The sequence below is a fragment of the Convolutriloba macropyga genome, chromosome 9 (assembly GCF_964194025.1).
Source record: "Convolutriloba macropyga chromosome 9, txConMacr16.3, whole genome shotgun sequence".
Lineage (NCBI taxonomy): Eukaryota > Metazoa > Xenacoelomorpha > Acoela > Convolutidae > Convolutriloba > Convolutriloba macropyga.
In genome coordinates this window covers 60,210,915-60,237,065 of record NC_134476.1, presented here as the reverse complement: position 1 = coordinate 60,237,065, position 26,151 = coordinate 60,210,915, and the positions used below count along the sequence as shown (strand labels likewise).

Here is a 26,151-nt window from a genome sequence, read left to right as displayed (position 1 = left end):
TGTTGTTTTGCCCCGGCATGTGTTCTACGTGAGAAGCAACTTTTCTGTGAGGTTTCAAGATACCAACTTAACAAAATTGTCTGCATTGTTATAATGTTTTGGTCATGTTGAATTTTCAAGGGGTTCAACGTCATGATTCGAATCCTTTCAATACACTATCTAAAATCCTCTGTGAGTGTGAAATCACAATGTTGAAAACTGCAAAGAGCGCTGATGAATTAAAAAATTGGCATAATGCTGAGCGTGTAAGAGGTCTAAAATTGGTTTTAACTAATCTTATTATACAAAGCGTAATGCACAATGATCGAATCAAATAATGCAAATAACTGCATCTTAGTCCTCGTTGATTCTCAAATGTTTGGAATATCTGGTTAAATTGTTACTAACAATTGTTGAAATTGTGAGCATTCCTTGTGTGTAGTTTATACTTCTTGTTGTCATGTTGTGTAAGTTCATTGACATTTCAGATTGAGCGTATCGCGTTTTTTTGATTAATTCTTCCACCATGAGGTGGCATTCGGGGTCGGATAAGGAACTGAATCAGTTTTTCAAACTTCTCTCAGCCAACGAGGAGGTCTTTGCCAATGGCCAGGCACGTCTGGTACTCACAGCTGCCGTTTTCCACAGAAGTCTTGAAAAGTTGGAATTTATGCGAAACTCGAGAAAGATGAAAACGAGAGAGGAAGCATTGCAAATCAAGAAAGTGTTGGAGCAGGTGGTCGATTTGAAATTATCTCATTATGATCTAGATGCTGAAAAACGTCGAATGTCTACATTGCGTGGCACTTTGGATGTGCAGATTTTCAGAAGGTTGCAAGTTGTAACTCTACAAAGAGTTCCCATGGTGCTGATTGAGAATTTGGCCACAATTAGTTGGAGTATTAAGCAATTACGAGTGCATCGCTCTATTTACTCACTATGTGAACTACGCGGCAGCCTAAAAGGTCAGCTAAGCTTCATTGAATTACATGACAATTGGGAGTTTGATTGTAAAATACGAAGAATTAGAAGCGTCTACTGGTGCTTTAGTCACTATTGTTGCACAGTGCCAAAAAGAGTTATAAACAAAGGGTGTTAAATTAAGATACTAGAGTGGAACCAGCATTGTGCAGATTGGAATACAGAATAAATAAAGACCACCTTTAAAGTAGAAGATGTCAATCCTATACGAAATCCAAAATTTGGTACACTATTCCCTTAAATACCAATTTTAATATGACGAACGCTTCCGCACTGTAACATCAAAGCGTCATATTGATCTATCAAAATAGCAGAAAAATATTTTGTAAAATGCAGGAGTATCTTTTTCAAAACTGTTAAGAATAATTACTACTGTTTCTATATCAATAACAGATGTCATTAATGTTCTTATACACTAAAAGGGCTGCATAAGAATTGCTGTACAGAAAAAGAAATATATAAAGACAGCTCTGGTCAGGTGTACTTCAGATAACACAGAAATGATCGCGAGTATGTCCACTCACCTAAAATTTATGTTCCCTCGAAATAAAAACCTTCAAATTCAGTTGAGCAACGTAGCTCTGAAACATCAATACTGGTCAGGATAATATGTCTTATAAATTTTTCTGAAATTCTACCTTTTTATCGAAAAATAAACTCCCAGAAGTAAAAGGGTCTCCATCCAAAGTACCCTATATCTACATAAGCTTATTTACTTATAGTTATATACCTAATGTCATAATAAAGACCATAGAAAAGACTTTGTCCTAGGTTCTTCGATTTCACAGAAAAAGTTGTTCACCTAAAAGGCTTTGTTAAGAGTTAAAAATTAAGGAGATGCGTGTACATAGTTTTTAGCGTTTAAGTTTATAGTATTTATTCACATAAACAGATACATGACGAAGGTTATATAGCATAAAAGTTTTTTTTGCATTTAGATGTCAAAGTTCTGAAACTTTGGATCTTTTTTTTGAAACCTTCGATCTTTTTAAAGTCACACAGAAGCTACAGTCAAACACTTCTTTACTTCAGAGGTCACGTTAAAGAGATGAAAAAAGTTCGGATCAAAGTTGTTGCTTCCTGGAGGGATTTCAGCGCCGTCAAATGAAGAAACACTCAGCTTCAGAAACTAATCAAAAGGTCTTCCAATACAATTTTTGTAGAACCTTTTTTTCGTAATCTCTTGACTATCTGCATAGTCCGGCAACACACCCAAGCAAGCTGTGGGTAATTCAATTTCAGGCGTTATCTTAAGTACATCCCAACACTTAAGCTAAAAGAAGGAAATTCAGGTCTTTGAAGAGAGAACCACGCTGCAAATCATTCCAAGAAATTAAAACTTTTACCGAAAGTTTACTCGGAAGCTTTCTACGTCAAGTGATACCAACTACTATTGCGCGCAAGAATACAGGAGCTCTTTTGATAGTGATCGTTAAACTTGCTGAGAAACTGAATCAAACTTGAAATATAGAAAGTAATCAAGCACAAAGGTTGAAACACGCAAGCATTTTGATCAACATTAGCATAATACGCGAGGAGATCTCAATCAGCAAGCAATATGGAAAATGGAACCCAACACAGCAAGAAGAAAGAATTGCTCTTCCACCAAATCAGAAGACGCGAGGTTAAGTGGTATTTAGTATTGAACTTCATTGACGAACAGTATCAGAATGAGCAACTGACGTTCTTTCAACTTGCGTGCAATGTGCAATTCTTCAGATTTCAGCCCTTATTTTAAAGCGCGCCCATTTCCTCGTGCACTGTTAAAACCCTAACTTTAATTTCATTTGTTTTGTGACTGATTTTTTGATTTGCATGTTTCGATTAAAAATGTTTCGGACTATTTTTTAGCAAAAAACCGAATTGTTGTGATTTTTAAGTGCTACCAATAGAAAGACTGCCAAGTTATTCAAAACAGTTTTATTTAATTTTGCTTTTTTCGTTGTCGAGATTTGCATTTCTGCTCAATGTGCCACGAATTGCGGTTCAATATGTTAAAATTGATAATGATACAGTTGTTGGTTTTACTTTTAAAGAGAAGGGTTTTAATGAGATAGTATACGGCACTGACTTTTTGGCCTAATTTTAGAAAAAAAGGAGTTTTTTTAATGAAAAAGTTTAACAATAAATGTGCTATTCTATTCTTTTTCGAGTTTCGCCGGAAGTGCAAATTCAATTTGGGGCTGTCTTTTTAAACATGTTTTCTTTCCTTTTTCTATTCAATTATATATAAGACTATATTAAGCGACAAAGATATTTTTGTCATGGGAAAAGATAAAACAAGAAAAACGGGTCCACAAAACCCTGGTTGAAGCTCCTAATAGAGCAAACAAGGAGGTTAAGTAATGTGCTTTTCCACAATGTTCAGAAAAAAGGACGGGTCTTGTGATAATTGCGACTAAGTTGAAAGTTGACAATAAGAACAGAATAGGCAAAATTCGAAAATACACTGCACTTCTGAAAACGAATAATTCCAGAGTCATTAAATCTATGAACTTTCAACGGGAAACTAAACAGGTTCAATATTACCGCAATAGGAAGCAATTGAGACCTATCTTTATTCAGAATGTAATACGGCTGCAAAAAGAAATGGAGATATAGCAAAGATGCAAAAAAGGAATTAAAATTCGAGAAAACCCTCTTGGCCATTTATACTCATAAGCTATCGAATGAAAAAAATACAAATTAAATTGAACCTCCTTTCAACGCCAATGGGACAAAAACATATTAAAGTCAAAACCATTAGCTAATGCAAAAACTGCAATACCGACTAATCTGAGTTTCGCTAGACGGAAGGTGGTACCTAGCTACAAGTTTACAGAAAAGACGAAAAGGTGGCCAATTTTAAAAAAAAATTGCCGAAGCCGTAAAAACTTGGAAACATATTTTCATTTGGTCTCATTTGAATGTGATGGCAATATTTCATTATTGGAATATCGATACGAAAACATATTATCTCTCACTGAATAAAATGAAGTGAAAAAGGTTTTTAAAAAAGGCTAGGGAAGCATATTTGTTGTAATTTTTTGATTAAAAAGCTCTGAATTTTCAAAAATTTAGCCAATAAGTTAGCCATAGACCATCCTTATTCTTAACAAGTAAGACTAGTAACGCTATTTGAAACAATTTGAACATGTTGGATCGCAATCGTGGCAATTTGAGTGAAAATTTTTGAAAATGTGATCCAAAACAACGGAAATCAGTCAAATTTTTACAAAAATCAAACCTCGACACCTCAAAATTAAAACTGAAGCAAAATTAAAACTGCTTTGATTTTAGTTTTGATATTCTACTTGGCGGTATTTCTATTGATCACAAAACGCACTTGGCGGTCTTAAAACTCACAACAATTCACGGAATTTTGTTTCTTTGCTAAACTAGTCTGAACCATTTGAACAAAAGTTAGAAATCGAATCATGCAAATCAAAAAGTCAATCACAAAACGAACATAAAATTGAAGCTTGGGCTTCAAAAGTGCACGAAGAAAGAAGGGCGCTTTTTTAAGGCTGAAATTTGAACACTATGGTTATAAGTTGCAGCTGAAGAATTATTTGTTTTCAAAAGTATCCGCGTTATTTCGAACTTTGCCTTGTTCTTTCATGTTAGTTACTTTAACTACTGAAAGTTAAGAATTTGTGAATTGGCGGAACTGCGAACATTTTTGATTTGCTTGAAGTTGATTTAAAAACGGAAATATTATGCTGAAGTTAAATTGATGTAATATGAGGCATATTTGATTACAGCGGCTGGTTTCAATCGACAGGACTTTTTTAATCCTCTCAATGAACTGAGACCCTTATTTCCATTTCGCAATAAATGTACGGGTATAAATGCAATTTGATGTAATGCAATTGACAAAAGTGTCAGCATAACTGGTGTCTACAAAACTTTTGAAGCCTTCAGGGCTTGAACATTGTTGATTGTGGTTTGATGATAGGATTTTTATACATGCAATCTTTGATCTTTGTCTTTCCTGATTTTCTTTCTTTTGCGGGAGTTAAATCTGTTTTTGCATGCATATTTCACTGAGCAGAAATCTTTTTATGAGAATGAATTGACGAGATTGGAATTGTGAATACTGCTATCAAATCATATGTCCTTTTGTAATATTTGTTTCAGATGCATCTAACAAACTCTTCCATCCGAAGTGGCCAAGTCTTGAGGTGGTTGACTTGAGCCACAATTGGCTGTGTGGTCTAGATGATAGCATCCAGATGTTTGCCAGCAGTAACCTTCATTCCTTCATCATCAGCTACAACCGTGTTGAGAATTTCTACGACTATCTCACATACCTCCCTGTAGTGAAGAGATTCGACGCTAGTTTTAATCAGCTATCGGTCTTCCCAATATTTGCAGCCACTGTGTACAACCATCTGAGCAAGTTGGTCCTCTGTGCAAACCAACTCACCTCTCTCCGCTCTGTTTCCGTGTTGTTCTATCTCGAGTACTTAGATGTAAGAGACAACTTGATAGCAAGGCATATTGATCTCTCTGATTTGAAGTCCCTCCATATTCTAAAACACATTCTCCTGGCTGGTAATCCGCTTTGCTCTCACGAGCAGCACTTTACAAAAACTATCAATCAGTTATCTCCAAGAGCACTCATCAATTGTCCGGTAATTGACGACAATCGAGTGTCATCGGAACACCTCCAACAGTTGCAGTCGCGTCACCAAGATTTGGACTGGAGAGGAATTCTGGATGGAAACTCAGTGCGATCCACTTCAGATGTCCAGATGAGCAGTAAGTCCACTGCCAGTGCAGATCGCAATTCCAGACTGCCATCAATCGCTGAGAGACTGACCTCTTCTAAAAGCGGCAAGTCAAATTGTTTAATTGATAGCCGTGAATCGATAGCGGGACTGTTATCAATCTCCGAGGTTTTTAGTGAACTAAGGTGATTTAACGAACCGAACAGTAGTTAGGACGATGTTCTTACGACTTGAAGAGCAGTGCTGATTTTGTGTCTGACTCGAAAAGGCGCTATGTTTTTTCTCTCCTCGAAATGATGTGTTGGAGTGTGTTTTAAAATTAATCTCAAGAGAAGTTTGAAGCAATTTTTGTAAACGTGCTAGTTTTTTTTCATGCATTTTTTAAATCTAACTGTTTCTTTTGAATTTTCTCTAGGGATAAAGATACTCCTGGGTAAAGACAGTGCACTCCAATACTGATTGCAAGAACAGATAACGCTAGTTTGATAATAATTATTAAAAAAACTGCGACCTCTGACAATAGTGGGACAAATCAATTCAACTCACAATACCAGGACACTCAATGGATGCATAGCGCTTATTCCAAACAATCACTCGAGATTTAGAAACGACTGCACATGAAAGACTATTTTGTGCGTGTGTGTGCGCTGTTCTTTGTTGCGTGCGGTACCGTGTTTTTGTGAGTGCATACAATTTGCTGTGTTGTTGGATGTTGTATTTGTGTGCATAAGTGCGCCTGCGTTGTGTTCGAGTTTTCTGTTTGAGGGTGCGAGCGTGCGTGTGTTTGTTAAGAGCGTGTTCGTATTCAAGATTTCTTGTTAATAGCCGCACAGCGATAGCTGGGGCTATTATTGGCCTTCTCTTGGCTTTTTACAATTCAAAGAATATGAATTTAAATGTGGCGCTGTTTTTTTTTAAGATGTGTTCACACATTTTTCAATGACTTTGATCTTTCAAAACGGGATAAACAGGTAAAGCCCAGCGGGCATTAAGTTTCATTAGAGACCCAAAGAGGGCTTTAGTAGTCATACAAGTGCTTAGAGTGGTACAGCTGCTGGGATGGCCTTAATTGAAGGTTAAAAGGTCGTTTTTAGGAGCTTTTGGGCTCAAAATGCTGCAATTTTTCATGTTTTTTTTGTGATTTTTTTTAGTTTTTTGTTTGATTAGTCTTAGGTTGAAATTTTTAAAAGTTGACGAAGGCCTTTTTCGAGACAAATTTACTTTTTATGACTATTTTAGAGCTATATGTTTTGATATTACAAACACAAACACGCAAAATGATATTAATTTTTTTCAAGTTTTTTGAAAATTTTTGTTAATTTTTGAGTTTTTCCAGCTTTAGGGGTCAAAGAATCTCCTTTGAGGTTTGATAATAGGGCACTGCTTAGTTTCTAGTAACAACGGATTGGTTTTCAACAGTAGCCAGCTAACCTCATCCAAGGTTTGATAGCATGTTATTAAATAGTTACTAGGGGGCAAGTGAATGGTTTTCTACATTTTATTTGAAAGAATTTTTTTTTGAAATTTGAAATTTTTTCTAAAGTTATTGCCTATCGGTCTTTGAGCCCATGAATTTTTGAAGGCTTGGAATTGGGTTACGGGATGGCGTCTAATAGCATCCAGATACACAGAAACGATTCTGAAGATTTTAATATCACGATTTTCCGTAACATTTCATTAAAGTTTGCAATTGATTTCTGTTTTCTTTTTTTTGAATTTTTCGGTCATTTTCGAGTTAATCGATCTTGAAGGGCCAATGAATTTCTTTCAGCTATTGCAGATATAATACTAGACCGATTTCAGAAACAAAAATTGGTTTTAAACATGTTTTGAAATAGGTATAATTAAAGAGATCAAATTTTGCCTTAGGGGTAAAATCTTCTAGAGTTTTAGCAATGAGTATATTTATGTTCAGTTTTTTTTATTGTTTTAATTTCTCAGTTTTTTGGAGATGATTTTGTTTCTGTTTTCGAAATTGTTCACGTGATCTGCTGGTCAGGTAGAGTACTTCAAAGTTTTTCATTCAATTCTTTGAATTGTATTTCAGGACTTGAGTGGTACAGCTGCTTGGATGGCCTTAATTGAAGGTTAAAAGGTCGTTTTTAGGAGCTTTTGGGCTCAAAATGCTGCAATTTTTCATGTTTTTTTTGTGATTTTTTAAGTTTTTTGTTTGATTAGTATTAGGTTGAAATTTTTAAAAGTTGACGAAGGCCCTTTTCGAGACAAATTTACTTTTTATGACTATTTTAGAGCTATATGTTTTGGTATTACAAACACAAACACGCAAAATGATATTAATTTTTTTCAAGTTTTTTGAAAATTTTTGTTAATTTTTGAGTTTTTCCAGCTTTAGGGGTCAAAGAATCTCCTTTGAGGTTTGATAATAGGGCACTGCTTAGTTTCTAGTAACAACGGATTGGTTTTCAACATTTTAATATCTCAAATTTTAGCACATTTTTGATAAAATTTGCAATTTTTTTCAAGGTTGTTTTCTCAAGTTTTTGTCAGTTTTTGGTATTTGTCCATTCTAAAGTACCAAAAAACCTATTCCACGGTCTGATGAAAGTTACTGTATGGTTGGTAGTTTCAATGGATTTGTTTTCAACAATTTAACCCTCCGAATGTAAGAAATTTTTTGATAAAATTTGCAATTTTTTAAAGTTTTTCCAAAACATTTGTCTTTTAGTCAGTTTTCCTCACCTCAGTAGCCAGCTAACCTCATCCAAGGTTTGATAGCATGTTATTAAATAGTTACTAGGGGGCAAGTGAATGGTTTTCTACATTTTATTTGAAAGAATTTATTTTTTGAAATTTGAAATTTTTTCTAAAGTTATTGCCTATCGGTCTTTGAGCCCATGAATTTTTGAAGGCTTGGAATTGGGTTACGGGATGGCGTCTAATAGCATCCAGATACACAGAAACGATTCTGAAGATTTTAATATCACGATTTTCCGTAACATTTCATTAAAGTTTGCAATTGATTTCTGTTTTCTTTTTTTTTTTAATTCGGTCATTTTCGAGTTAATCGATCTTGAAGGGCCAATGAATTTCTTTCAGCTATTGCAGATATAATACTAGACCGATTTCAGAAACAAAAATTGGTTTGAAACATGTTTTGAAATAGGTATAATTAAAGAGATCAAATTTTGCCTTAGGGGTAAAATCTTCTAGAGTTTTAGCAATGAGTATATTTATGTTCAGTTTTTTTTATTGTTTTAATTTCTCAGTTTTTTGGAGATGATTTTGTTTCTGTTTTCGAAATTGTTCACGTGATCTGCTGGTCAGGTAGAGTACTTCAAAGTTTTTCATTCAATTCTTTGAATTGTATTTCAGGACTTGAGTGGTACAGCTGCTGGGATGGCCTTAATTGAAGGTTAAAAGGTCGTTTTTAGGAGCTTTTGGGCTCAAAATGCTGCAATTTTTCATGTTTTTTTTTGTGATTTTTTTAAGTTTTTTGTTTGATTAGTATTAGGTTGAAATTTTTAAAAGTTGACGAAGGCCCTTTTCGAGACAAATTTACTTTTTATGACTATTTTAGAGCTATATGTTTTGGTATTACAAACACAAACACGCAAAATGATATTAATTTTTTTCAAGTTTTTTGAAAATTTTTGTTAATTTTTGAGTTTTTCCAGCTTTAGGGGTCAAAGAATCTCCTTTGAGGTTTGATAATAGGGCACTGCTTAGTTTCTAGTAACAACGGATTGGTTTTCAACATTTTAATATCTCAAATTTTAGCACATTTTTGATAAAATTTGCAATTTTTTTCAAGGTTGTTTTCTCAAGTTTTTGTCAGTTTTTGGTATTTGTCCATTCTAAAGTACCAAAAAACCTATTCCACGGTCTGATGAAAGTTACTGCATGGTTGGTAGTTTCAATGGATTTGTTTTCAACAATTTAACCCTCCGAATGTAAGAAATTTTTTGATAAAATTTGCAATTTTTTAAAGTTTTTCCAAAACATTTGTCTTTTAGTCAGTTTTCCTCACCTCAGTAGCCAGCTAACCTCATCCAAGGTTTGATTGCATGTTATTAAATAGTTACTAGGGGGCAAGTGAATGGTTTTCTACATTTTATTTGAAAGAATTTATTTTTTGAAATTTGAAATTTTTTCTAAAGTTATTGCCTATCGGTCTTTGAGCCCATGAATTTTTGAAGGCTTGGAATTGGGTTACGGGATGGCGCCTAATAGCATCCAGATACACAGAAACGATTCTGAAGATTTTAATATCACGATTTTCCGTAACATTTCATTAAAGTTTGCAATTGATTTCTGTTTTCTTTTTTTTTGAATTCGGTCATTTTCGAGTTAATCGATCTTGAAGGGCCAATGAATTTCTTTGAGCTATTGCAGATATAATACTAGACCGATTTCAGAAACAAAAATTGGTTTTAAACATGTTTTGAAATAGGTATAATTATAGAGATCAAATTTTGCCTTAGGGGTAAAATCTTCTAGAGTTTTAGCAATGAATATATTTATGTTCAGTTTTTTTTTATTGTTTTAATTTCTCAGTTTTTTGGAGATGATTTTGTTTCTGTTTTCGAAATTGTTCACGTGATCTGCTGGTCAGGTAGAGTACTTCAAAGTTTTTCATTCAATTCTTTGAATTGTATTTCAGGACTTGAGTGGTACAGCTGCTTGGATGGCCTTAATTGAAGGTTAAAAGGTCGTTTTTAGGAGCTTTTGGGCTCAAAATGCTGCAATTTTTCATGTTTTTTTTTGTGATTTTTTTAAGTTTTTTGTTTGATTAGTATTAGGTTGAAATTTTTAAAAGTTGACGAAGGCCCTTTTCGAGACAAATTTACTTTTTATGACTATTTTAGAGCTATATGTTTTGGTATTACAAACACAAACACGCAAAATGATATTAATTTTTTTCAAGTTTTTTGAAAATTTTTGTTAATTTTTGAGTTTTTCCAGCTTTAGGGGTCAAAGAATCTCCTTTGAGGTTTGATAATAGGGCACTGCTTAGTTTCTAGTAACAACGGATTGGTTTTCAACATTTTAATATCTCAAATTTTAGCACATTTTTGATAAAATTTGCAATTTTTTTCAAGGTTGTTTTCTCAAGTTTTTGTCAGTTTTTGGTATTTGTCCATTCTAAAGTACCAAAAAACCTATTCCACGGTCTGATGAAAGTTACTGCATGGTTGGTAGTTTCAATGGATTTGTTTTCAACAATTTAACCCTCCGAATGTAAGAAATTTTTTGATAAAATTTGCATTTTTTTTAAAGTTTTTCCAAAACATTTGTCTTTTAGTCAGTTTTCCTCACCTCAGTAGCCAGCTAACCTCATCCAAGGTTTGATTGCATGTTATTAAATAGTTACTAGGGGGCAAGTGAATGGTTTTCTACATTTTATTTGAAAGAATTTATTTTTTGAAATTTGAAATTTTTTCTAAAGTTATTGCCTATCGGTCTTTGAGCCCATGAATTTTTGAAGGCTTGGAATTGGGTTACGGGATGGCGTCTAATAGCATCCAGATACACAGAAACGATTCTGAAGATTTTAATATCACGATTTTCCGTAACATTTCATTAAAGTTTGCAATTGATTTCTGTTTTCTTTTTTTTTGAATTCGGTCATTTTCGAGTTAATCGATCTTGAAGGGCCAATGAATTTCTTTGAGCTATTGCAGATATAATACTAGACCGATTTCAGAAACAAAAATTGGTTTTAAACATGTTTTGAAATAGGTATAATTATAGAGATCAAATTTTGCCTTAGGGGTAAAATCTTCTAGAGTTTTAGCAATGAATATATTTATGTTCAGTTTTTTTTTATTGTTTTAATTTCTCAGTTTTTTGGAGATGATTTTGTTTCTGTTTTCGAAATTGTTCACGTGATCTGCTGGTCAGGTAGAGTACTTCAAAGTTTTTCATTCAATTCTTTGAATTGTATTTCAGGACTTGAGTGGTACAGCTGCTTGGATGGCCTTAATTGAAGGTTAAAAGGTCGTTTTTAGGAGCTTTTGGGCTCAAAATGCTGCAATTTTTCATGTTTTTTTTTGTGATTTTTTTAAGTTTTTTGTTTGATTAGTATTAGGTTGAAATTTTTAAAAGTTGACGAAGGCCCTTTTCGAGACAAATTTACTTTTTATGACTATTTTAGAGCTATATGTTTTGGTATTACAAACACAAACACGCAAAATGATATTAATTTTTTTCAAGTTTTTTGAAAATTTTTGTTAATTTTTGAGTTTTTCCAGCTTTAGGGGTCAAAGAATCTCCTTTGAGGTTTGATAATAGGGCACTGCTTAGTTTCTAGTAACAACGGATTGGTTTTCAACATTTTAATATCTCAAATTTTAGCACATTTTTGATAAAATTTGCAATTTTTTTCAAGGTTGTTTTCTCAAGTTTTTGTCAGTTTTTGGTATTTGTCCATTCTAAAGTACCAAAAAACCTATTCCACGGTCTGATGAAAGTTACTGCATGGTTGGTAGTTTCAATGGATTTGTTTTCAACAATTTAACCCTCCGAATGTAAGAAATTTTTTGATAAAATTTGCATTTTTTTAAAGTTTTTCCAAAACATTTGTCTTTTAGTCAGTTTTCCTCACCTCAGTAGCCAGCTAACCTCATCCAAGGTTTGATAGCATGTTATTAAATAGTTACTAGGGGGCAAGTGAATGGTTTTCTACATTTTATTTGAAAGAATTTATTTTTTGAAATTTGAAATTTTTTCTAAAGTTATTGCCTATCGGTCTTTGAGCCCATGAATTTTTGAAGGCTTGGAATTGGGTTACGGGATGGCGTCTAATAGCATCCAGATACACAGAAACGATTCTGAAGATTTTAATATCACGATTTTCCGTAACATTTCATTAAAGTTTGCAATTGATTTCTGTTTTCTTTTTTTTTGAATTCGGTCATTTTCGAGTTAATCGATCTTGAAGGGCCAATGAATTTCTTTGAGCTATTGCAGATATAATACTAGACCGATTTCAGAAACAAAAATTGGTTTTAAACATGATTTGAAATAGGTATAATTAAAGAGATCAAATTTTGCCTTAGGGGTAAAATCTTCTAGAGTTATAGCAATGAGTATATTTATGTTCAGTTTTTTTTATTGTTTTAATTTCTCAGTTTTTTGGAGATGATTTTGTTTCTGTTTTCGAAATTGTTCACGTGATCTGCTGGTCAGGTAGAGTACTTCAAAGTTTTTCATTCAATTCTTTGAATTGTATTTCAGGACTTGAGTGGTACAGCTGCTGGGATGGCCTTAATTGAAGGTTAAAAGGTCGTTTTTAGGAGCTTTTGGGCTCAAAATGCTGCAATTTTTCATGTTTTTTTTGTGATTTTTCTTAGTTTTTTGTTTGATTAGTCTTAGGTTGAAATTTTTAAAAGTTGACGAAGGCCTTTTTCGAGACAAATTTACTTTTTATGACTATTTTAGAGCTATATGTTTTGATATTACAAACACAAACACGCAAAATGATATTAATTTTTTTCAAGTTTTTTGAAAATTTTTGTTAATTTTTGAGTTTTTCCAGCTTTAGGGGTCAAAGAGTCTCCTTTGAGGTTTGATAATAGGGCACTGCTTAGTTTCTAGTAACAACGGATTGGTTTTCAACATTTTAATATCTCAAATTTTAGCACATTTTTTATAAAATTTGCAATTTTTTTCAAGGTTGTTTTCTCAAGTTTTTGTCAGTTTTTGGTATTTGTCCATTTTAAAGTACCAAAAAACCTATTCCACGGTCTGATGAAAGTTACTGCATGGTTGGTAGTTTCAATGGATTTGTTTTCAACAATTTAACCCTCCGAATGTAAGAAATTTTTTGATAAAATTTGCAATTTTTTAAAGTTTTTCCAGTCTTTTAGTCAGTTTTCCTCACCTCAGTAGCCAGCTAACCTCATCCAAGGTTTGATACATGTTATTAAATAGTTACTAGGGGGCAAGTGAATGGTTTTCTACATTTTATTTGAAAGAATTTATTTTTTGAAATTTGAAATTTCTAAAGTTATTGCCTATCTGTCTTTGAGCTCATGAATTTTTGAAGGCTTGGAATTGGGTTACGGGATGGCGTCTAATAGCATCCAGATACACAGAAACGATTCTGAAGATTTTAATATCACGATTTTCCGTAACATTTCACTAAAGTTTGCAATTGATTTCTGTTTTCTTTTTTTTTGAATTTTTCGGTCATTTTCGAGTTAATCGATCTTGAAGAGCCAATGAATTTCTTTGAGCTATTGCAGATATAATACTAGACCGATTTCAGAAACAAAAATTGGTGTTAAACATGTTTTGAAATAGGTATAATTATAGAGATCAAATTTTGCCTTAGGGGTAAAATCTTCTAGAGTTTTAGCAATGAATATATTTATGTTCAGTTTTTTTTTATTGTTTTAATTTCTCAGTTTTTTGGAGATGATTTTGTTTCTGTTTTCGAAATTGTTCACGTGATCTGCTGGTCAGGTAGAGTATTCCAAAGTTTTTCATTCAATTCTTTGAATTGTATTTCAGGACTTGAGTGGTACAGCTGCTTGGATGGCCTTAATTGAAGGTTAAGAGGTCGTTTTTAGGAGCTTTTGGGCTCAAAATGCTGCAATTTTTCATGTTTTTTTGTGATTTTTTAAGTTTTTTGTTTGATTAGTCTTAGGTTGAAATTTTTAAAAGTTGACGAAGGCCCTTTTTGAGACAAATTTACTTTTTATGACTATTTTAGAGCTATATGTTTTGGTATTACAAACACAAACACGCAAAATGATATTAATTTTTTTCAAGTTTTTTTGAAAATTTTTGTTAATTTTTGTGTTTTTCCAGCTTTAGGGGTCAAAGAATCTCCTTTGAGGTTTGATAATAGGGCACTGCTTAGTTTCTAGTAACAACGGATTGGTTTTCAACATTTTAATATCTCAAATTTTAGCATATTTTTGATAAAATTTGCAATTTTTTTCAAGGTTGTTTTCTCAAGTTTTTGTCAGTTTTTAGTATTTGTCCATTCTAAAGTACCAAAAAACCTATTCCACGGTCTGATGAAAGTTACTGCATGGTTGGTAGTTTAAATGGATTTGTTTTCAACAATTTAACCCTCCGAATGTAAGAAATTTCTTGATAAAATTTGCAATTTTTTAAAGTTTTTCCAAAACATTTGTCTTTTAGTCAGTTTTCCTCACCTCAGTAGCCAGCTAACCTCATCCAAGGTTTGATAGCATGTTATTAAACAGTTACTAGGGGGCAAGTGAATGGTTTTCTACATTTTATTTGAAAGAATTTTTTTTTTTGAAATTTGAAATTTTTTCTAAAGTTATTGCCTATCGGTCTTTGAGCCCATGAATTTTTGAAGGCTTGGAATTGGGTTACGGGATGGCGTCTAATGGCATCCAGATACACAGAAACGATTCTGAAGATTTTAATATCACGATTTTCCGTAACATTTCATTAAAGTTTGCAATTGATTTCTGTTTTCTTTTTTTTTTTTAATTTTTCGGTCATTTTCGAGTTAATCGATCTTGAAGGGCCAATGAATTTCTTTCAGCTATTGCAGATATAATACTAGACCGATTTCAGAAACAAAAATTGGTTTTAAACATGTTTTGAAATAGGTATAATTAAAGAGATCAAATTTTGCCTTAGGGGTAAAATCTTCTAGAGTTTTAGCAATGAGTATATTTATGTTCAGTTTTTTATTATTGTTTTAATTTCTCAGTTTTTTGGAGATGATTTTGTTTCTGTTTTCGAAATTGTTCACGTGATCTGCTGGTCAGGTAGAGTACATCAAAGTTTTTCATTCAATTCTTTGAATTGTATTTCAGGACTTGTCCTGCTATGCTTTTTTATTTCGTCATCGCGATTTTTGTTACGACCATATGATGTCACAACCACTTCAAATCTGCTTTTTCTTCATTCGTTCATGCAATTTTAACTAGAGTGCGTGTGTGACGTCATTTTTCGCTCTTAGTGGAGCGAGTTTTTTCTTCATTCGCGTGATTAAATTTTTGGTCACACTTTACTTATCTCACTCTCAAAATTGACTTCCTCACTTTGAATTGACTTTTATTTACTTTAATTGAAATAGATAAGGTCAAATGGGTGTGTGTCACTCTAAATAAAGGTTATTTGAGAGCAACTAATAGAGGCAGCAAAAGATTATACAGATTTTTAATCAAAATATAACTATCAGCCTTTAATGAAAAGACAATTTTTTTTGGTCTGTCTTTTTTACTGTTTTTTAGACTGCTTCTCAGTCGGCTAATTTTGCGCTCCTTTTTTTTACAATTCAAAGATTTTGAATTGTATTGGGGCGCTGTCTTTTTTTAAGATGTGTTCACACATTTTCGTGATTTTCGAAGTCAAATTAGAGTAGTGATTTCGGTCACGCCGAAACAGGAAGTGGAGCGAAAAAGCGAGTGGTTTTGCGGCGTGAATTTTAAAGTAGAGTAAAAAACGGTGTTTGGACAAAAATTTGTTTTCACTACTGGTGTTTTACATTGTTTTTACTTTGTTTCAAGATTTTCCTAAATTAGTGGAGGCACGTGTTGTTTGATGAGTAGTTGGAGGGCATTTAAGTGGATTTCCACTTCGAGTCGTTTCCGGAATTCTTCCGCCTTTTTTCAGGATCTGGTGACACATTTCCACACATGCGTTGTGTTTGAGTTTTCTGTTTGAGGTTGCGAGCGTGCGTGTGTTTGTTAAGAGCGTGTTCTTATTCAAGATTGAATTTTTGTTTGCGCTACGCGTTCAGAAATAGCTGCAACTGGGGTTGAAAATAAAAAATGGTCCCTCGAGGGCATTAATTTTCTTAGTTTGTGTAATAGCCGCCTCAATGTCTCAGCCGGCTATTATTGCGCTCCTATTTTTTACTATTCAAAGAATTTGAATTGTGTTGGGGTGATGTCTTTTTTTAAGATGTGTTCACACATTTTCGTGATTTTCGAAGTCAAATTAGAGTAGTGATTTCGGTCACGCCGAAACAGGAAGTGGAGCAAAAAAGCGAGTGGTTTTGCGGCGTGAATTTTAAAGTAGAGTAAAAAACGGTGTTTGGACAAAAATTTGTTTTCACTACTGGTGTTTTTACATTGTTTTTACTTTGTTTCAAGATTTTCCTAAATTAGTGGAGGCACGTGTTGTTTGATGAGTAGTTGGAGGGCATTTAAGTGGATTTCCACTTCGAGTCGTTTCCGGAATTCTTCCGCCTTTTTTTCAAGATCTGGTGACACATTTCCACACATGCGTTGTGTTTGAGTTTTCTGTTTGAGGGTGCGAGCGTGCGTGTGTTTGTTAAGAGCGTGTTCTTATTCAAGATTGAATTTTTGTTTGCGCTACGCGTTCAGAAATAGCTGCAACTGGGGTTGAAAATAAAAAATGGTCCCTCGAGGGCATTGATTTTCTTAGTTTGTGTAATAGCCGCCTCAGCGTCTCAGCCGGCTATTATTGCGCTCCTATTTTTTACTATTCAAAGAATTTGAATTGTGTTGGGGTGATGTCTTTTTTATAAGATGTGTTCACAAATTTTCGTGATTTCTGAAGTCAAATTGGAGTAGTGATTTTGGTCACGCCGAAACAGGAAGTGGAGTGAAAAGCGAGTGGTTTTGCGGCGTGAAATTTTTTCGCTCTAATTTCACAGTAGTGAGAAAACTGTGTTAGAACAGAAGTTCGCTTTCTCGCTAGTGGTTTTTTGTTGACATGCGGCAATTTCACTTTGACTTTTTCTGTTTTTTTTTTCAATTTTTTGGATTGGATGTTTTCTAAATGATTTTCCCAATCCATTCATAGTTCATTCTAGGCCTTTTTTGTTTCAACCAAAATTCCATTTCTCGCTTGTCCACATGCGGCATTTTGACATCAGTTTTCTGTTTTTTATCTGATTTTTAGAAACGGTTTTCCCAATTCAATCATAGTCCGGTATAGGTCTTTTTTTTGTATAGTCAATAAAAATTCTTTAAATTGTACGTCAGAACATCTGCTACGTTTTTTTTACTTCGTCGAATAAATATTTTTTCGCTTTACCTCATCTTGCCGGCTTTTCGACAATTTGCGTGAAATCTTTTTGACTTCTCTGGGCTAGTTTCACTCTTCTCTCATTCCGTTAAAAGTGTTTTTACACAGCAGTTGCTCTGCAAAGCAATTTAGATGAACAGAGTCAGTATCAAGAAACTAAATCGGAAATAGAAGCGAGATAAACCCATAAAGCTCAATTTTAGATGCCCTTTACTCGAACTTTGTGCTTAGTTATCATCTCTAATGCTCACTGGTATTGATACTAGCCCCTGTGTGATCTCACTACGAAACAGGAGCATGTTCATCTCCAAAATGACATCAAAGTATTTCGAACTTTAAAATTGTTTTTAGAAAAATTATTTTTTTTCTTTTTTTTCAATCCCAATCGTGGGTATGGGAATCGGCGGCGACTATTTTCCGGCAATCTGCCGGGTATGTTTTGGATTTCCGAGCAGGTTAGATTTTTGAATGTGTCAATTTGATAATCTTCTGGGTTTTTTTTTGTCTGATATTTCTCATCACTCTTTTTTATATTTTAACTGGGCATTTTGAAAATTGTTTAACTCAATATAACTTGTAGCTTAGGTTTTTATAGTTGCGTTTTGTTCAAAATGTTTTAAAAGTTGCTGAATTATTAGTAAAATAGTCGGGATGTAACTCGGATTTGAAGTTAAACAAGGTAGATTTGCACATAGACGGTTCTAAACTCATCTTTTTAAAGCAAGTAAAAGGAGAACGAACAAGTGGAACGAAGTAACTAATACTAATAGCAATTAGTCTTAGACTTATTACTTGAGACTAACTCTAAAAGAAATTATGTAACGGGCTTCCAAAATGTGGGCATTTTAAAGGAATATCATATTCATTTTTGAGTTCATTTCTCTTCATTGACTTCGTTTCTTTGTTTAGCAAAGATTTTACACAAAATGTTGAAAAGACGGCAATTGTTGGTGCGGCGAAACAGATTGTCTAAAGAAGTAAAAAATAAAAGTAGGAGCTCAATGATAGGCGTCTGGGCTATTAACAAAAGGATCAGACACAATTATCTTTCCGATTGACGGCTAGATTGATATGCTGCCTATAGATAAGGTTTTAAACTTTGTGAAAATAAAACTGGTACCAATGTCCTCAATTGTGCAATTGTTCATACAGTTCTTCCGTTTCATCCCATTTGGAATACCCTAAAAAGTCGTTTCGAAGGTAGCAGACTTTGCTAATCATCATTTCCTATTATGACCAGTTTACTTCATTTGAACTAGTTTTTTTTCTCAGTTCAAATATTTAAACTGAATGTGTCCCTAAAATTCTTTCACTTGTCAGAACTCTCTTCAATTCTGGAATTAGGCGAAAGCTCTTATAACTGCAAAAATCTTTTCTTTAGATTATGAGCACTCTAACTGATAATAATGGATTTTTGAACAGATTAAAAAAGGAAAGGGTTGTACTATTTTTTGCCATTTTGGAACGAGTTCCTCAATTTTTATATCCTTTGTCTCATGGTTATTTAAGTTTAAACGAATCATGAAAAGTTCGTGATTTGAAAGATTTTGTAAAATTTACGCCTTGGAGGTTCGGAACCTTGAACTTGTCTGAGGTGCACTTATATTAACAGCAGTAGAAAAAAATTACTATCGAAAGTAACTATATTTGGTTTAGTTTATGAAGCATTTTTCGAATAAAATCTTTTCAAGTGCTGACAAATTGCACTTTTTGTTGCAGACAGATTTAACTAGCTATTGAAATTCCGTTGAGCAAATTTATTACATCAATTTCATGTAACAATTGAAAAAATTTAAACGTATGAGGTTTATATTTTCTAAGCAATAAAAAAACGGAGCGTGAAGTTCCCTGAAATGAAAAATTTCTCATTTAATTTAGTTTTCTTCAAGAGCTTTTCAATGCCTGTTTTGTAGCTCTCCGCAAAAGGTATCTTTCAGACAAAATTGACTTAGAGAATTAGAGGAAAAAAGCCAGGGTAGCATAAGGTTCCTAACCCCCGAATAAATTATAGGGTTTGGTACAAAATGGATACAGTTACCCAAGATACTTATGGGTAATGTTGGTTGCTTCAGGCAGTGTGAGCTCCAGTACTCTTGTTAGAAAGGATCGAGCTAACTCGGGCATCAGGATTAAAAAGGCTGCCACTTTCTCTCACAAAAGTCGCCCAGTTCAACTCACAATACCAGGTCACTTAACGGATGCAGAGCGAATGTTCCAGACATCCACTCCTAAGAGCCAGAAACGACTGCAGAAGAAAGCCTCCTTGACGAGTGTGAGTGAAAGTCCTGTCAGATTCCTAGCAGAGACAGAAGGCGATGCCTATATTCAAAGCTATAGAAGTATGAAGGAAAACATGGAAACATTAGGAATTAAGAAAGGTATTCTGAATGACTTGGTTCCAGATGATGGCCAAGGTGCTTCATCTTCGAATTCAAGGTCACCTAAATTGGTTGCACAGGATGAAAGTGTTGTGAAAAACAATCCTCTAAGACGTAGCAGCTCCACCAGTCAGAGAAATGACAGCAAAGTTAGCACAGAGTGCTTCGCAATAATGTCAAAACAACACGAAAAAGAATCCACTGACGCGCAGAACGATCTTTACAGGAATACGGATGACAAATTTTCAAAATCTCCAATTGAAGGAGAAAGCGATATAATGGATAATTCAGAACATGATGCCGCGAAAGGTCACAATAGTGGTGGCGTATTTGGTTCTGAAACGGTTCAGATGCGGCCAAAGGATGCTTCCAAAAGTAGTGTGTCGAGTAATCGTGACAGTAGAATCTCTCAACACTCGTGGTCTTCATCCTTTTTCCCAAATAGTTTCACTCAAGATGGAAGTAACTTGTGTGCGTTGAGTAATGAAATGGATGGATTCGTCGAGCCCATATTTCAGCTGGAGCATCGACTTCATCTTCACTTGTCACAGCAAGTATGTCAATACGTATCTTTGAGTTTTAACCTTTTCAAGTGTCATTGCTGTATTCATATAGAACGTGCACGTCGGTGTCGTTTGCTATAGAAGTATGAAGGAAAACATGGACCCCGTCCCATCGCTTGACCCCTCCTAGTGCTAGCATCCCCTAAGCCACCAAATGGCTACCGAACCGGCCAAACTCTCGCCGGTTGTTTGAAAGCATTTAGCGAATATTCTGGGGACTAGGTTTTGATAGCAACCAATTTTTTTAGCTGCGAAGCTGTAAGCCGAGTGTAACCATATTGCGTTGCTCTTGGTTTTTTTTTGTCGTCTGACGCTCTTTTTAATTGCTCTCGAACAAAATTTGTAGCAATTATATTAGTCCTGTCGGTCTTTTTTATGCGATTTTTCGCTTGACCGATTTTTCGTCTGACGCTTTTGACTTTTCGTTTTATAATTTTTTTTTATAAATGGGGGGCATTTATTTTTCATAAATGCCAATAAAATTGAAAAAATTTGCACGTTTTGTCAAAAAATGCTAAAAATAATCAGACCAAAAAATACCTGAAGAGCCGAGGAACTTCCTCCAGATTTTGACAATAGGTTACTGTGTAGTTTCTAAATGTAATGGAATGTTTTTCGAGATTTCAACACCACGAATTTTAGAATTAATTTTTTTTTACAAAACTTGCAATTTTATTTTTTTTGACATTGTCTTTATTTAGGTTTTTCAGCCTAACAGAAAATCTCCGCTAGGGTTTGATAATAAGTTACTGGAAAATGTTTTTGGGGCTATGGATTTGTTTTCAACCTTTATTATCACAAATTTTAGCATTTTTTATGCAACTTGCATTTTTTCAGTTTTTTGACATTTTTCAGGTTTTTCCAGCCTCATGAGTCAGATAATTATAGGTTACTACATAGCTTCTAGATGTAATGAAATGTTTTTTAAGATTTGTATATCAGCAATTTTTAAAATATTCGCAATTTGAAATTTTTGAATCATTTTGAATTTATTTTTTCCGGCACCAGGGTCTTGGGGATTTCCTTCAAGGTTTGATGATAAGCTGTCGCATAGTTTCTAGAGTTAACGAAATGCTCAAGGATTATCAATATTTTTATTGACTCCAGCTTTAGCAATTTTTTTGACAAATTTTTCAACTTTTCGGAAAATTATTATCATGATCCAAGTTAACGGAGCTTTATGAGCCAGTGAAACTATTTGAAGCCTGAAATAGGGATACTGGATAACCTCTTGAGCCAATGAAATGGTTTTGAAGATTTAATATCCTGAGTTTTTGCAAAATTTTGTTAAAATTTGCCTTTGTTTTAAAATTTTTCTCTGAGTTTATTGATCATTACTGGCCCACGAAGCTTTCCAAGTCTTGCGGATGGGTTACTTGATATAACTCAAGAGACAAATAGTAGTTTTGATTATTTTCAAAGCAAATACGAAGATTTTCTTTCAAATTTTGCAAAATTCAATTTTTTAAAATATCAGTTTATTTGATTTATTTACTAACCAGGCTAGAAAACTAAAGTTGCAGAGTCGAATCAAGCTAAAGTTATCCTCAGCAAACGGTGGCTGGCTACTGACATAGCCAACCGCTTGTCGGTCGTTTGAGAGCGTTTGTCGGTTTTGTCTTTAAATTAGTTCATACAGTAAAGCTGAAAGATAAATTTTCTGGATGACTTCCTCTTATTAACGGCGTTTGCGCGCGTGACGCCATTTCTCACTCTTTTTCTCACTCTCGCCAACAAGTTTTTTTGATTATATGCATTATTATTTGATATTGTTCATACGTGACTTGCGTCACTCAATAAATGACTTTAAAACTTAAGTTAAATTTGAATTAGTTTAATATCAAAAGAACTCATATGTGTAAAAAGGGTACCTAATAAAAAGGCTATATAGAAAGACATAGTTATTTAAGTTAGTCGGTTATGTTTTGTTTTTGGTCCCAGATGATAGTAGTTGACATTTATTAACCACATTATAAACTTTTATTTATTAAATTTACTTAAATTTATTACACACGAATGCAAAATTTCTCTTTGGCTTTGTTCGGCATGACTTTATAACTTTTTATGACACACCTTGAGAACGAGGTAATCTCAAACTGTCCATGTATAAATATTGCAATTTGAATTGCAATGCATTTGGTTGTCGGGCGGGTATTAAGTGATGACAGAGTAACTTTTTCTTAAGGTGCGTTGAGAACAGTTTCTGAGACTTTGCGATTTTTGGAGAATATTTTTAATTAAATTTTAGTTCTTTTAGATCTTGCTCACTAATTCTTTCTTTTTGCTCTGTTTTTCGCCTTTCTCAAGTAATCAAGATCTACCTGACAATTAAGTTGTACCTGACAATCTATCGACAATGGTTTCCCAATAAGTTTGCAAGGAAATGCTTTTCCAACAAAGTTTTCAAGAATTTTTTGTCAAAATTTGCTTATGATAATTTTCCTACGTTTGATTTTTCCACTTGAGTGGTATAACTAACTACTTTTTACCAGTTTGTGGTTGGCTTGGTTGTAAGTTAGATTTTACTTCACGTCGGTTCCGGAGTCTTCCGGCTATGTTTTTTAGCGGAAGTACTATTCGTTCAGACGGGGTTTGATCTATAAGCAAAAGTGAGCAATATTCGTTTAATCTGTTTTTTTTGAGAGGGAGAGAAAGTTTTGATTCATGCCCAGCGTTTAGTCAATGAGCTTCCGACGTTCAAAAGAATTTTTGACTGATTGGGGATCAATAGGTGACGACCTAAGAGCGTTAAGTGGCTGAGCAGCTCTCTTAGAGTCTACGCTTTACACGTTTCTGTGTACGCGATTTAAAAAAATGTTTTGAGACAATTTCAAGGTTTGAAGGGCGATGCTTTATCTTCAAAATTTGACCGTCCTTAGTGAACCCCCTCCCAGCGCTTGACCCCTCCCTTTTTTCTATCACAACCTAGTGCTAGCATCCGTATGCCCCAACTGGCTACTACTGAAGCCAACCTCTCGCCGGTTGTTTGAAGCTTTTCGCACGTCGTTGGTTGTTAGCTTACTTTCTGCGGATATTCTCGGGACTATGTTTTGGTAGGAGCCAAATAATTTTTATAGCTGGGAAGCTGATCGGAACTATATTGCATTGCTTTGGTTTTTTGTTTCGTCGTCTGACGCTCTTTTTTTTCTATTTGTTTACTCAGCGAAGCTTAAAAAATTCAATTTTCTGGATGACTTCTTCCTCGCATTAACGGCATTTGCGCGCGTGACGTCATTTCCTCACTCTCTTTAGGCCAAGTTTTTAGATGATTTGCGTTATTGGTAGATTTTGATCATGCGCGACTTGCCTCACTCAATAAATGACTTTTGCAGTTAAGTTTAATTTGAATAATTTAAGGTCAATGGAACTCATTGTGTAATAAAGGTCCATAATGAAAAGGCTATATAGAAAGACATAGCTATTTAGGTTAGTCGGTTATGTTAAGTTTTCAGTCCCAGATGATGGTTGTTGACAATTATTAACCACATTATAAGCCTAGCAAAACTTCTTTGGCTTTTGTTCTCCATGATTTTTATGACGCATCTTGAGAACGAAGTAATCTGAATAACTCTGTGAGGATGAACTGTGCATTTAAAATAACAATTGAATTGCAATATTTCATACCTAGAGATAGCTATTTGATCTATTTTGTATATTTCTATGTATTGGTTCTGGGCGGAAGTTACCCATGACCAGATTCTGGGCGCTTACTGCACTCTGTAACAAGTGTTGTACGTTTAGGTTTTGGAAGACTTTGAAGACTTCCAGCAATTGTTCAAAGGCTACCTCAGCACAAGTCAGCAGCCAGAGATCAAGCCTTGTGCTCTTGTGGTCACTTCGGTTAATATCCGGTTTTTCCAAATAATTCCAACGGAAGAGAAAGGCACTTCGCTGGATCAGGTGGACTGCTGGTTCAAATCATTGGCATCGTTTCCATTCGACACTTTGTTGGTTCTTGAAAATGGAATCAGTGATCAGAGTCTGCATTTCAAGTTCAAAAACAGTGCGAGTGCTTATGTGTTTGTGGCCTTCAGTCGAGATCTGATTTTGAATTTAGTTGATGTGATTATCCGTTGGTGCTTGAAGTACAGCTACGTGAACTACACTCGCAGTGAAAAGACACTCAAAACAGACATGAAACTGCTGGATAAGTTGGTGCTGATTAAGTTGAAATCTGGATCAGTTTTATCAGGACATCAGAGTCCACGATTTGAGACTTTTTCTACATCTTTTGAGATGGCATTGAAAGAAAACTCATGGTTGTGTCGGTTCTCCAGGTATGACAAAGTACTGTGTATTCTGACAGCCACTGAACAACATGTATGTATTTGTGCTGTCAACTATTTCGTTGTTCACACAGCTGCTGATCAATTGAAGAGCAAACCCTTTGTGTTGTTGGATGCACGACCCATTCCTGACATAAGGATTATAGTCCGGTATCGCAACAGGCGAAATGTATTGTCACTCAATTTGTTCGATAAAGCACATACATCTATGACTAAGCAGTACGAACAGAAAGAAGATCAATCTGTTTGGAATATTAAGTTGGGTAATATGAAGCAGGTGTCTGATTTTGTGAATGTTGTACGACAGAAATGGGAATCAGTCTACTGCACTAACATGGAAAACGAAGTAGCAGCAGAGCCTGATTCCAATGTGGTGTTCTTCGATGACTATTTATCAAAAGAATAAAAATATCCCTGATTGTGATCAAGTTCTATTTTAATTAGTTTTACCGAATTTAGTTAGCCGAGATATATTTAGGGTTCTGTAATCTAGATTACATTTAAACTCCTTGAACGTATGTAGTTACACTTATTGTCTGTGACTTTTTCGCCGAATAAGAAATTTATATCAAATGTCTAGTTTTAGTGCGTAGTAGTATATCGTGAGCAAGACGGGGGGGGGGGGGGGGTAAAGGACATACCTCTGTATAAAGATTCCGTATAGCCTATTTTCATCAATTTTTCAAGGACGTACCCAAAAAAAGAGAGAGAACAATAGAGCTGTTATCTTATCATAATTACCCAGGGTCAATTATCTTAATTACCCCAGGGAAATGCATCCAGTTGGATTTTCCGCTCTAATGCACTTCAGCTAATCTTATCTACTTAATAAAATCCATCTGCAGAACTTTTACTTTCGTACACTTCATTTACGTATAACTTTTTCAATTATCAATAATTTTTAAATTTTCGATTATTAATGAAGTTGTGTTTCGAATAATTTCAAATTATGGGAAGTGTTTAAAAAAAACTTGGAAATTTTTTTTGAAAATTTCATTTTTCAATTTTTTAAAAATCCTCATGATGTGAAAGCATCGAAGAAACTGGTTTTTTGGCAGTTTCTTTTGGTAGTTTCTCGTTTGTTTCTCGGTAGTTTCAGTTTTAAAAACCCGAAACCGTAAACAAATTTTTCAAAAAAATTGTTCTAATAATCGATTAATGTTTTGCTTAACGCTGATTTCAATGAAAAATACTAAAGCACTGAAAACCGTCACTGAAAATTTTTTGTTTTTTTGTAGTTTCAAATTCTGAAACCTCAAACTAAAAATTTTTTGTTTGAAAATGTACGTTACAATACAAC

General features: G+C 34.2%; 1 protein-coding gene across 1 annotated transcript; it reads left to right on the top strand.

Annotated features, from left to right (window-relative positions):
• Positions 1 to 432: 432 nt before the first annotated feature.
• LOC142345896 (uncharacterized) lies at positions 433 to 25,424 on the top strand. The gene is made up of 4 exons (XM_075398344.1): positions 433 to 944; positions 5,080 to 5,782; positions 19,701 to 20,556; positions 24,307 to 25,424. The coding sequence occupies exons 1-4, from the start codon at positions 506 to 508 to the stop codon at positions 25,255 to 25,257; spliced, it is 2,949 nt and encodes a 982-aa protein (XP_075254459.1). The 5' UTR covers positions 433 to 505; the 3' UTR covers positions 25,258 to 25,424.
• The last annotated feature ends 727 nt before the right edge of the window (positions 25,425 to 26,151 follow it).

Excerpts from the sequence above, each read along its gene's own strand:
- LOC142345896 (XM_075398344.1), top strand. The coding sequence starts at position 506 with ATGAGGTGGCATTCGGGGTCGGATAAGGAACTGAATCAGTTTTTCAAA. Across the intron at positions 945-5,079 it reads ACTACGCGGCAGCCTAAAAG|ATGCATCTAACAAACTCTTC; the intron begins GTCAGCTAAGCT and ends TATTTGTTTCAG. Across the intron at positions 20,557-24,306 it reads ATCTTCACTTGTCACAGCAA|GTTTTGGAAGACTTTGAAGA; the intron begins GTATGTCAATAC and ends TTGTACGTTTAG.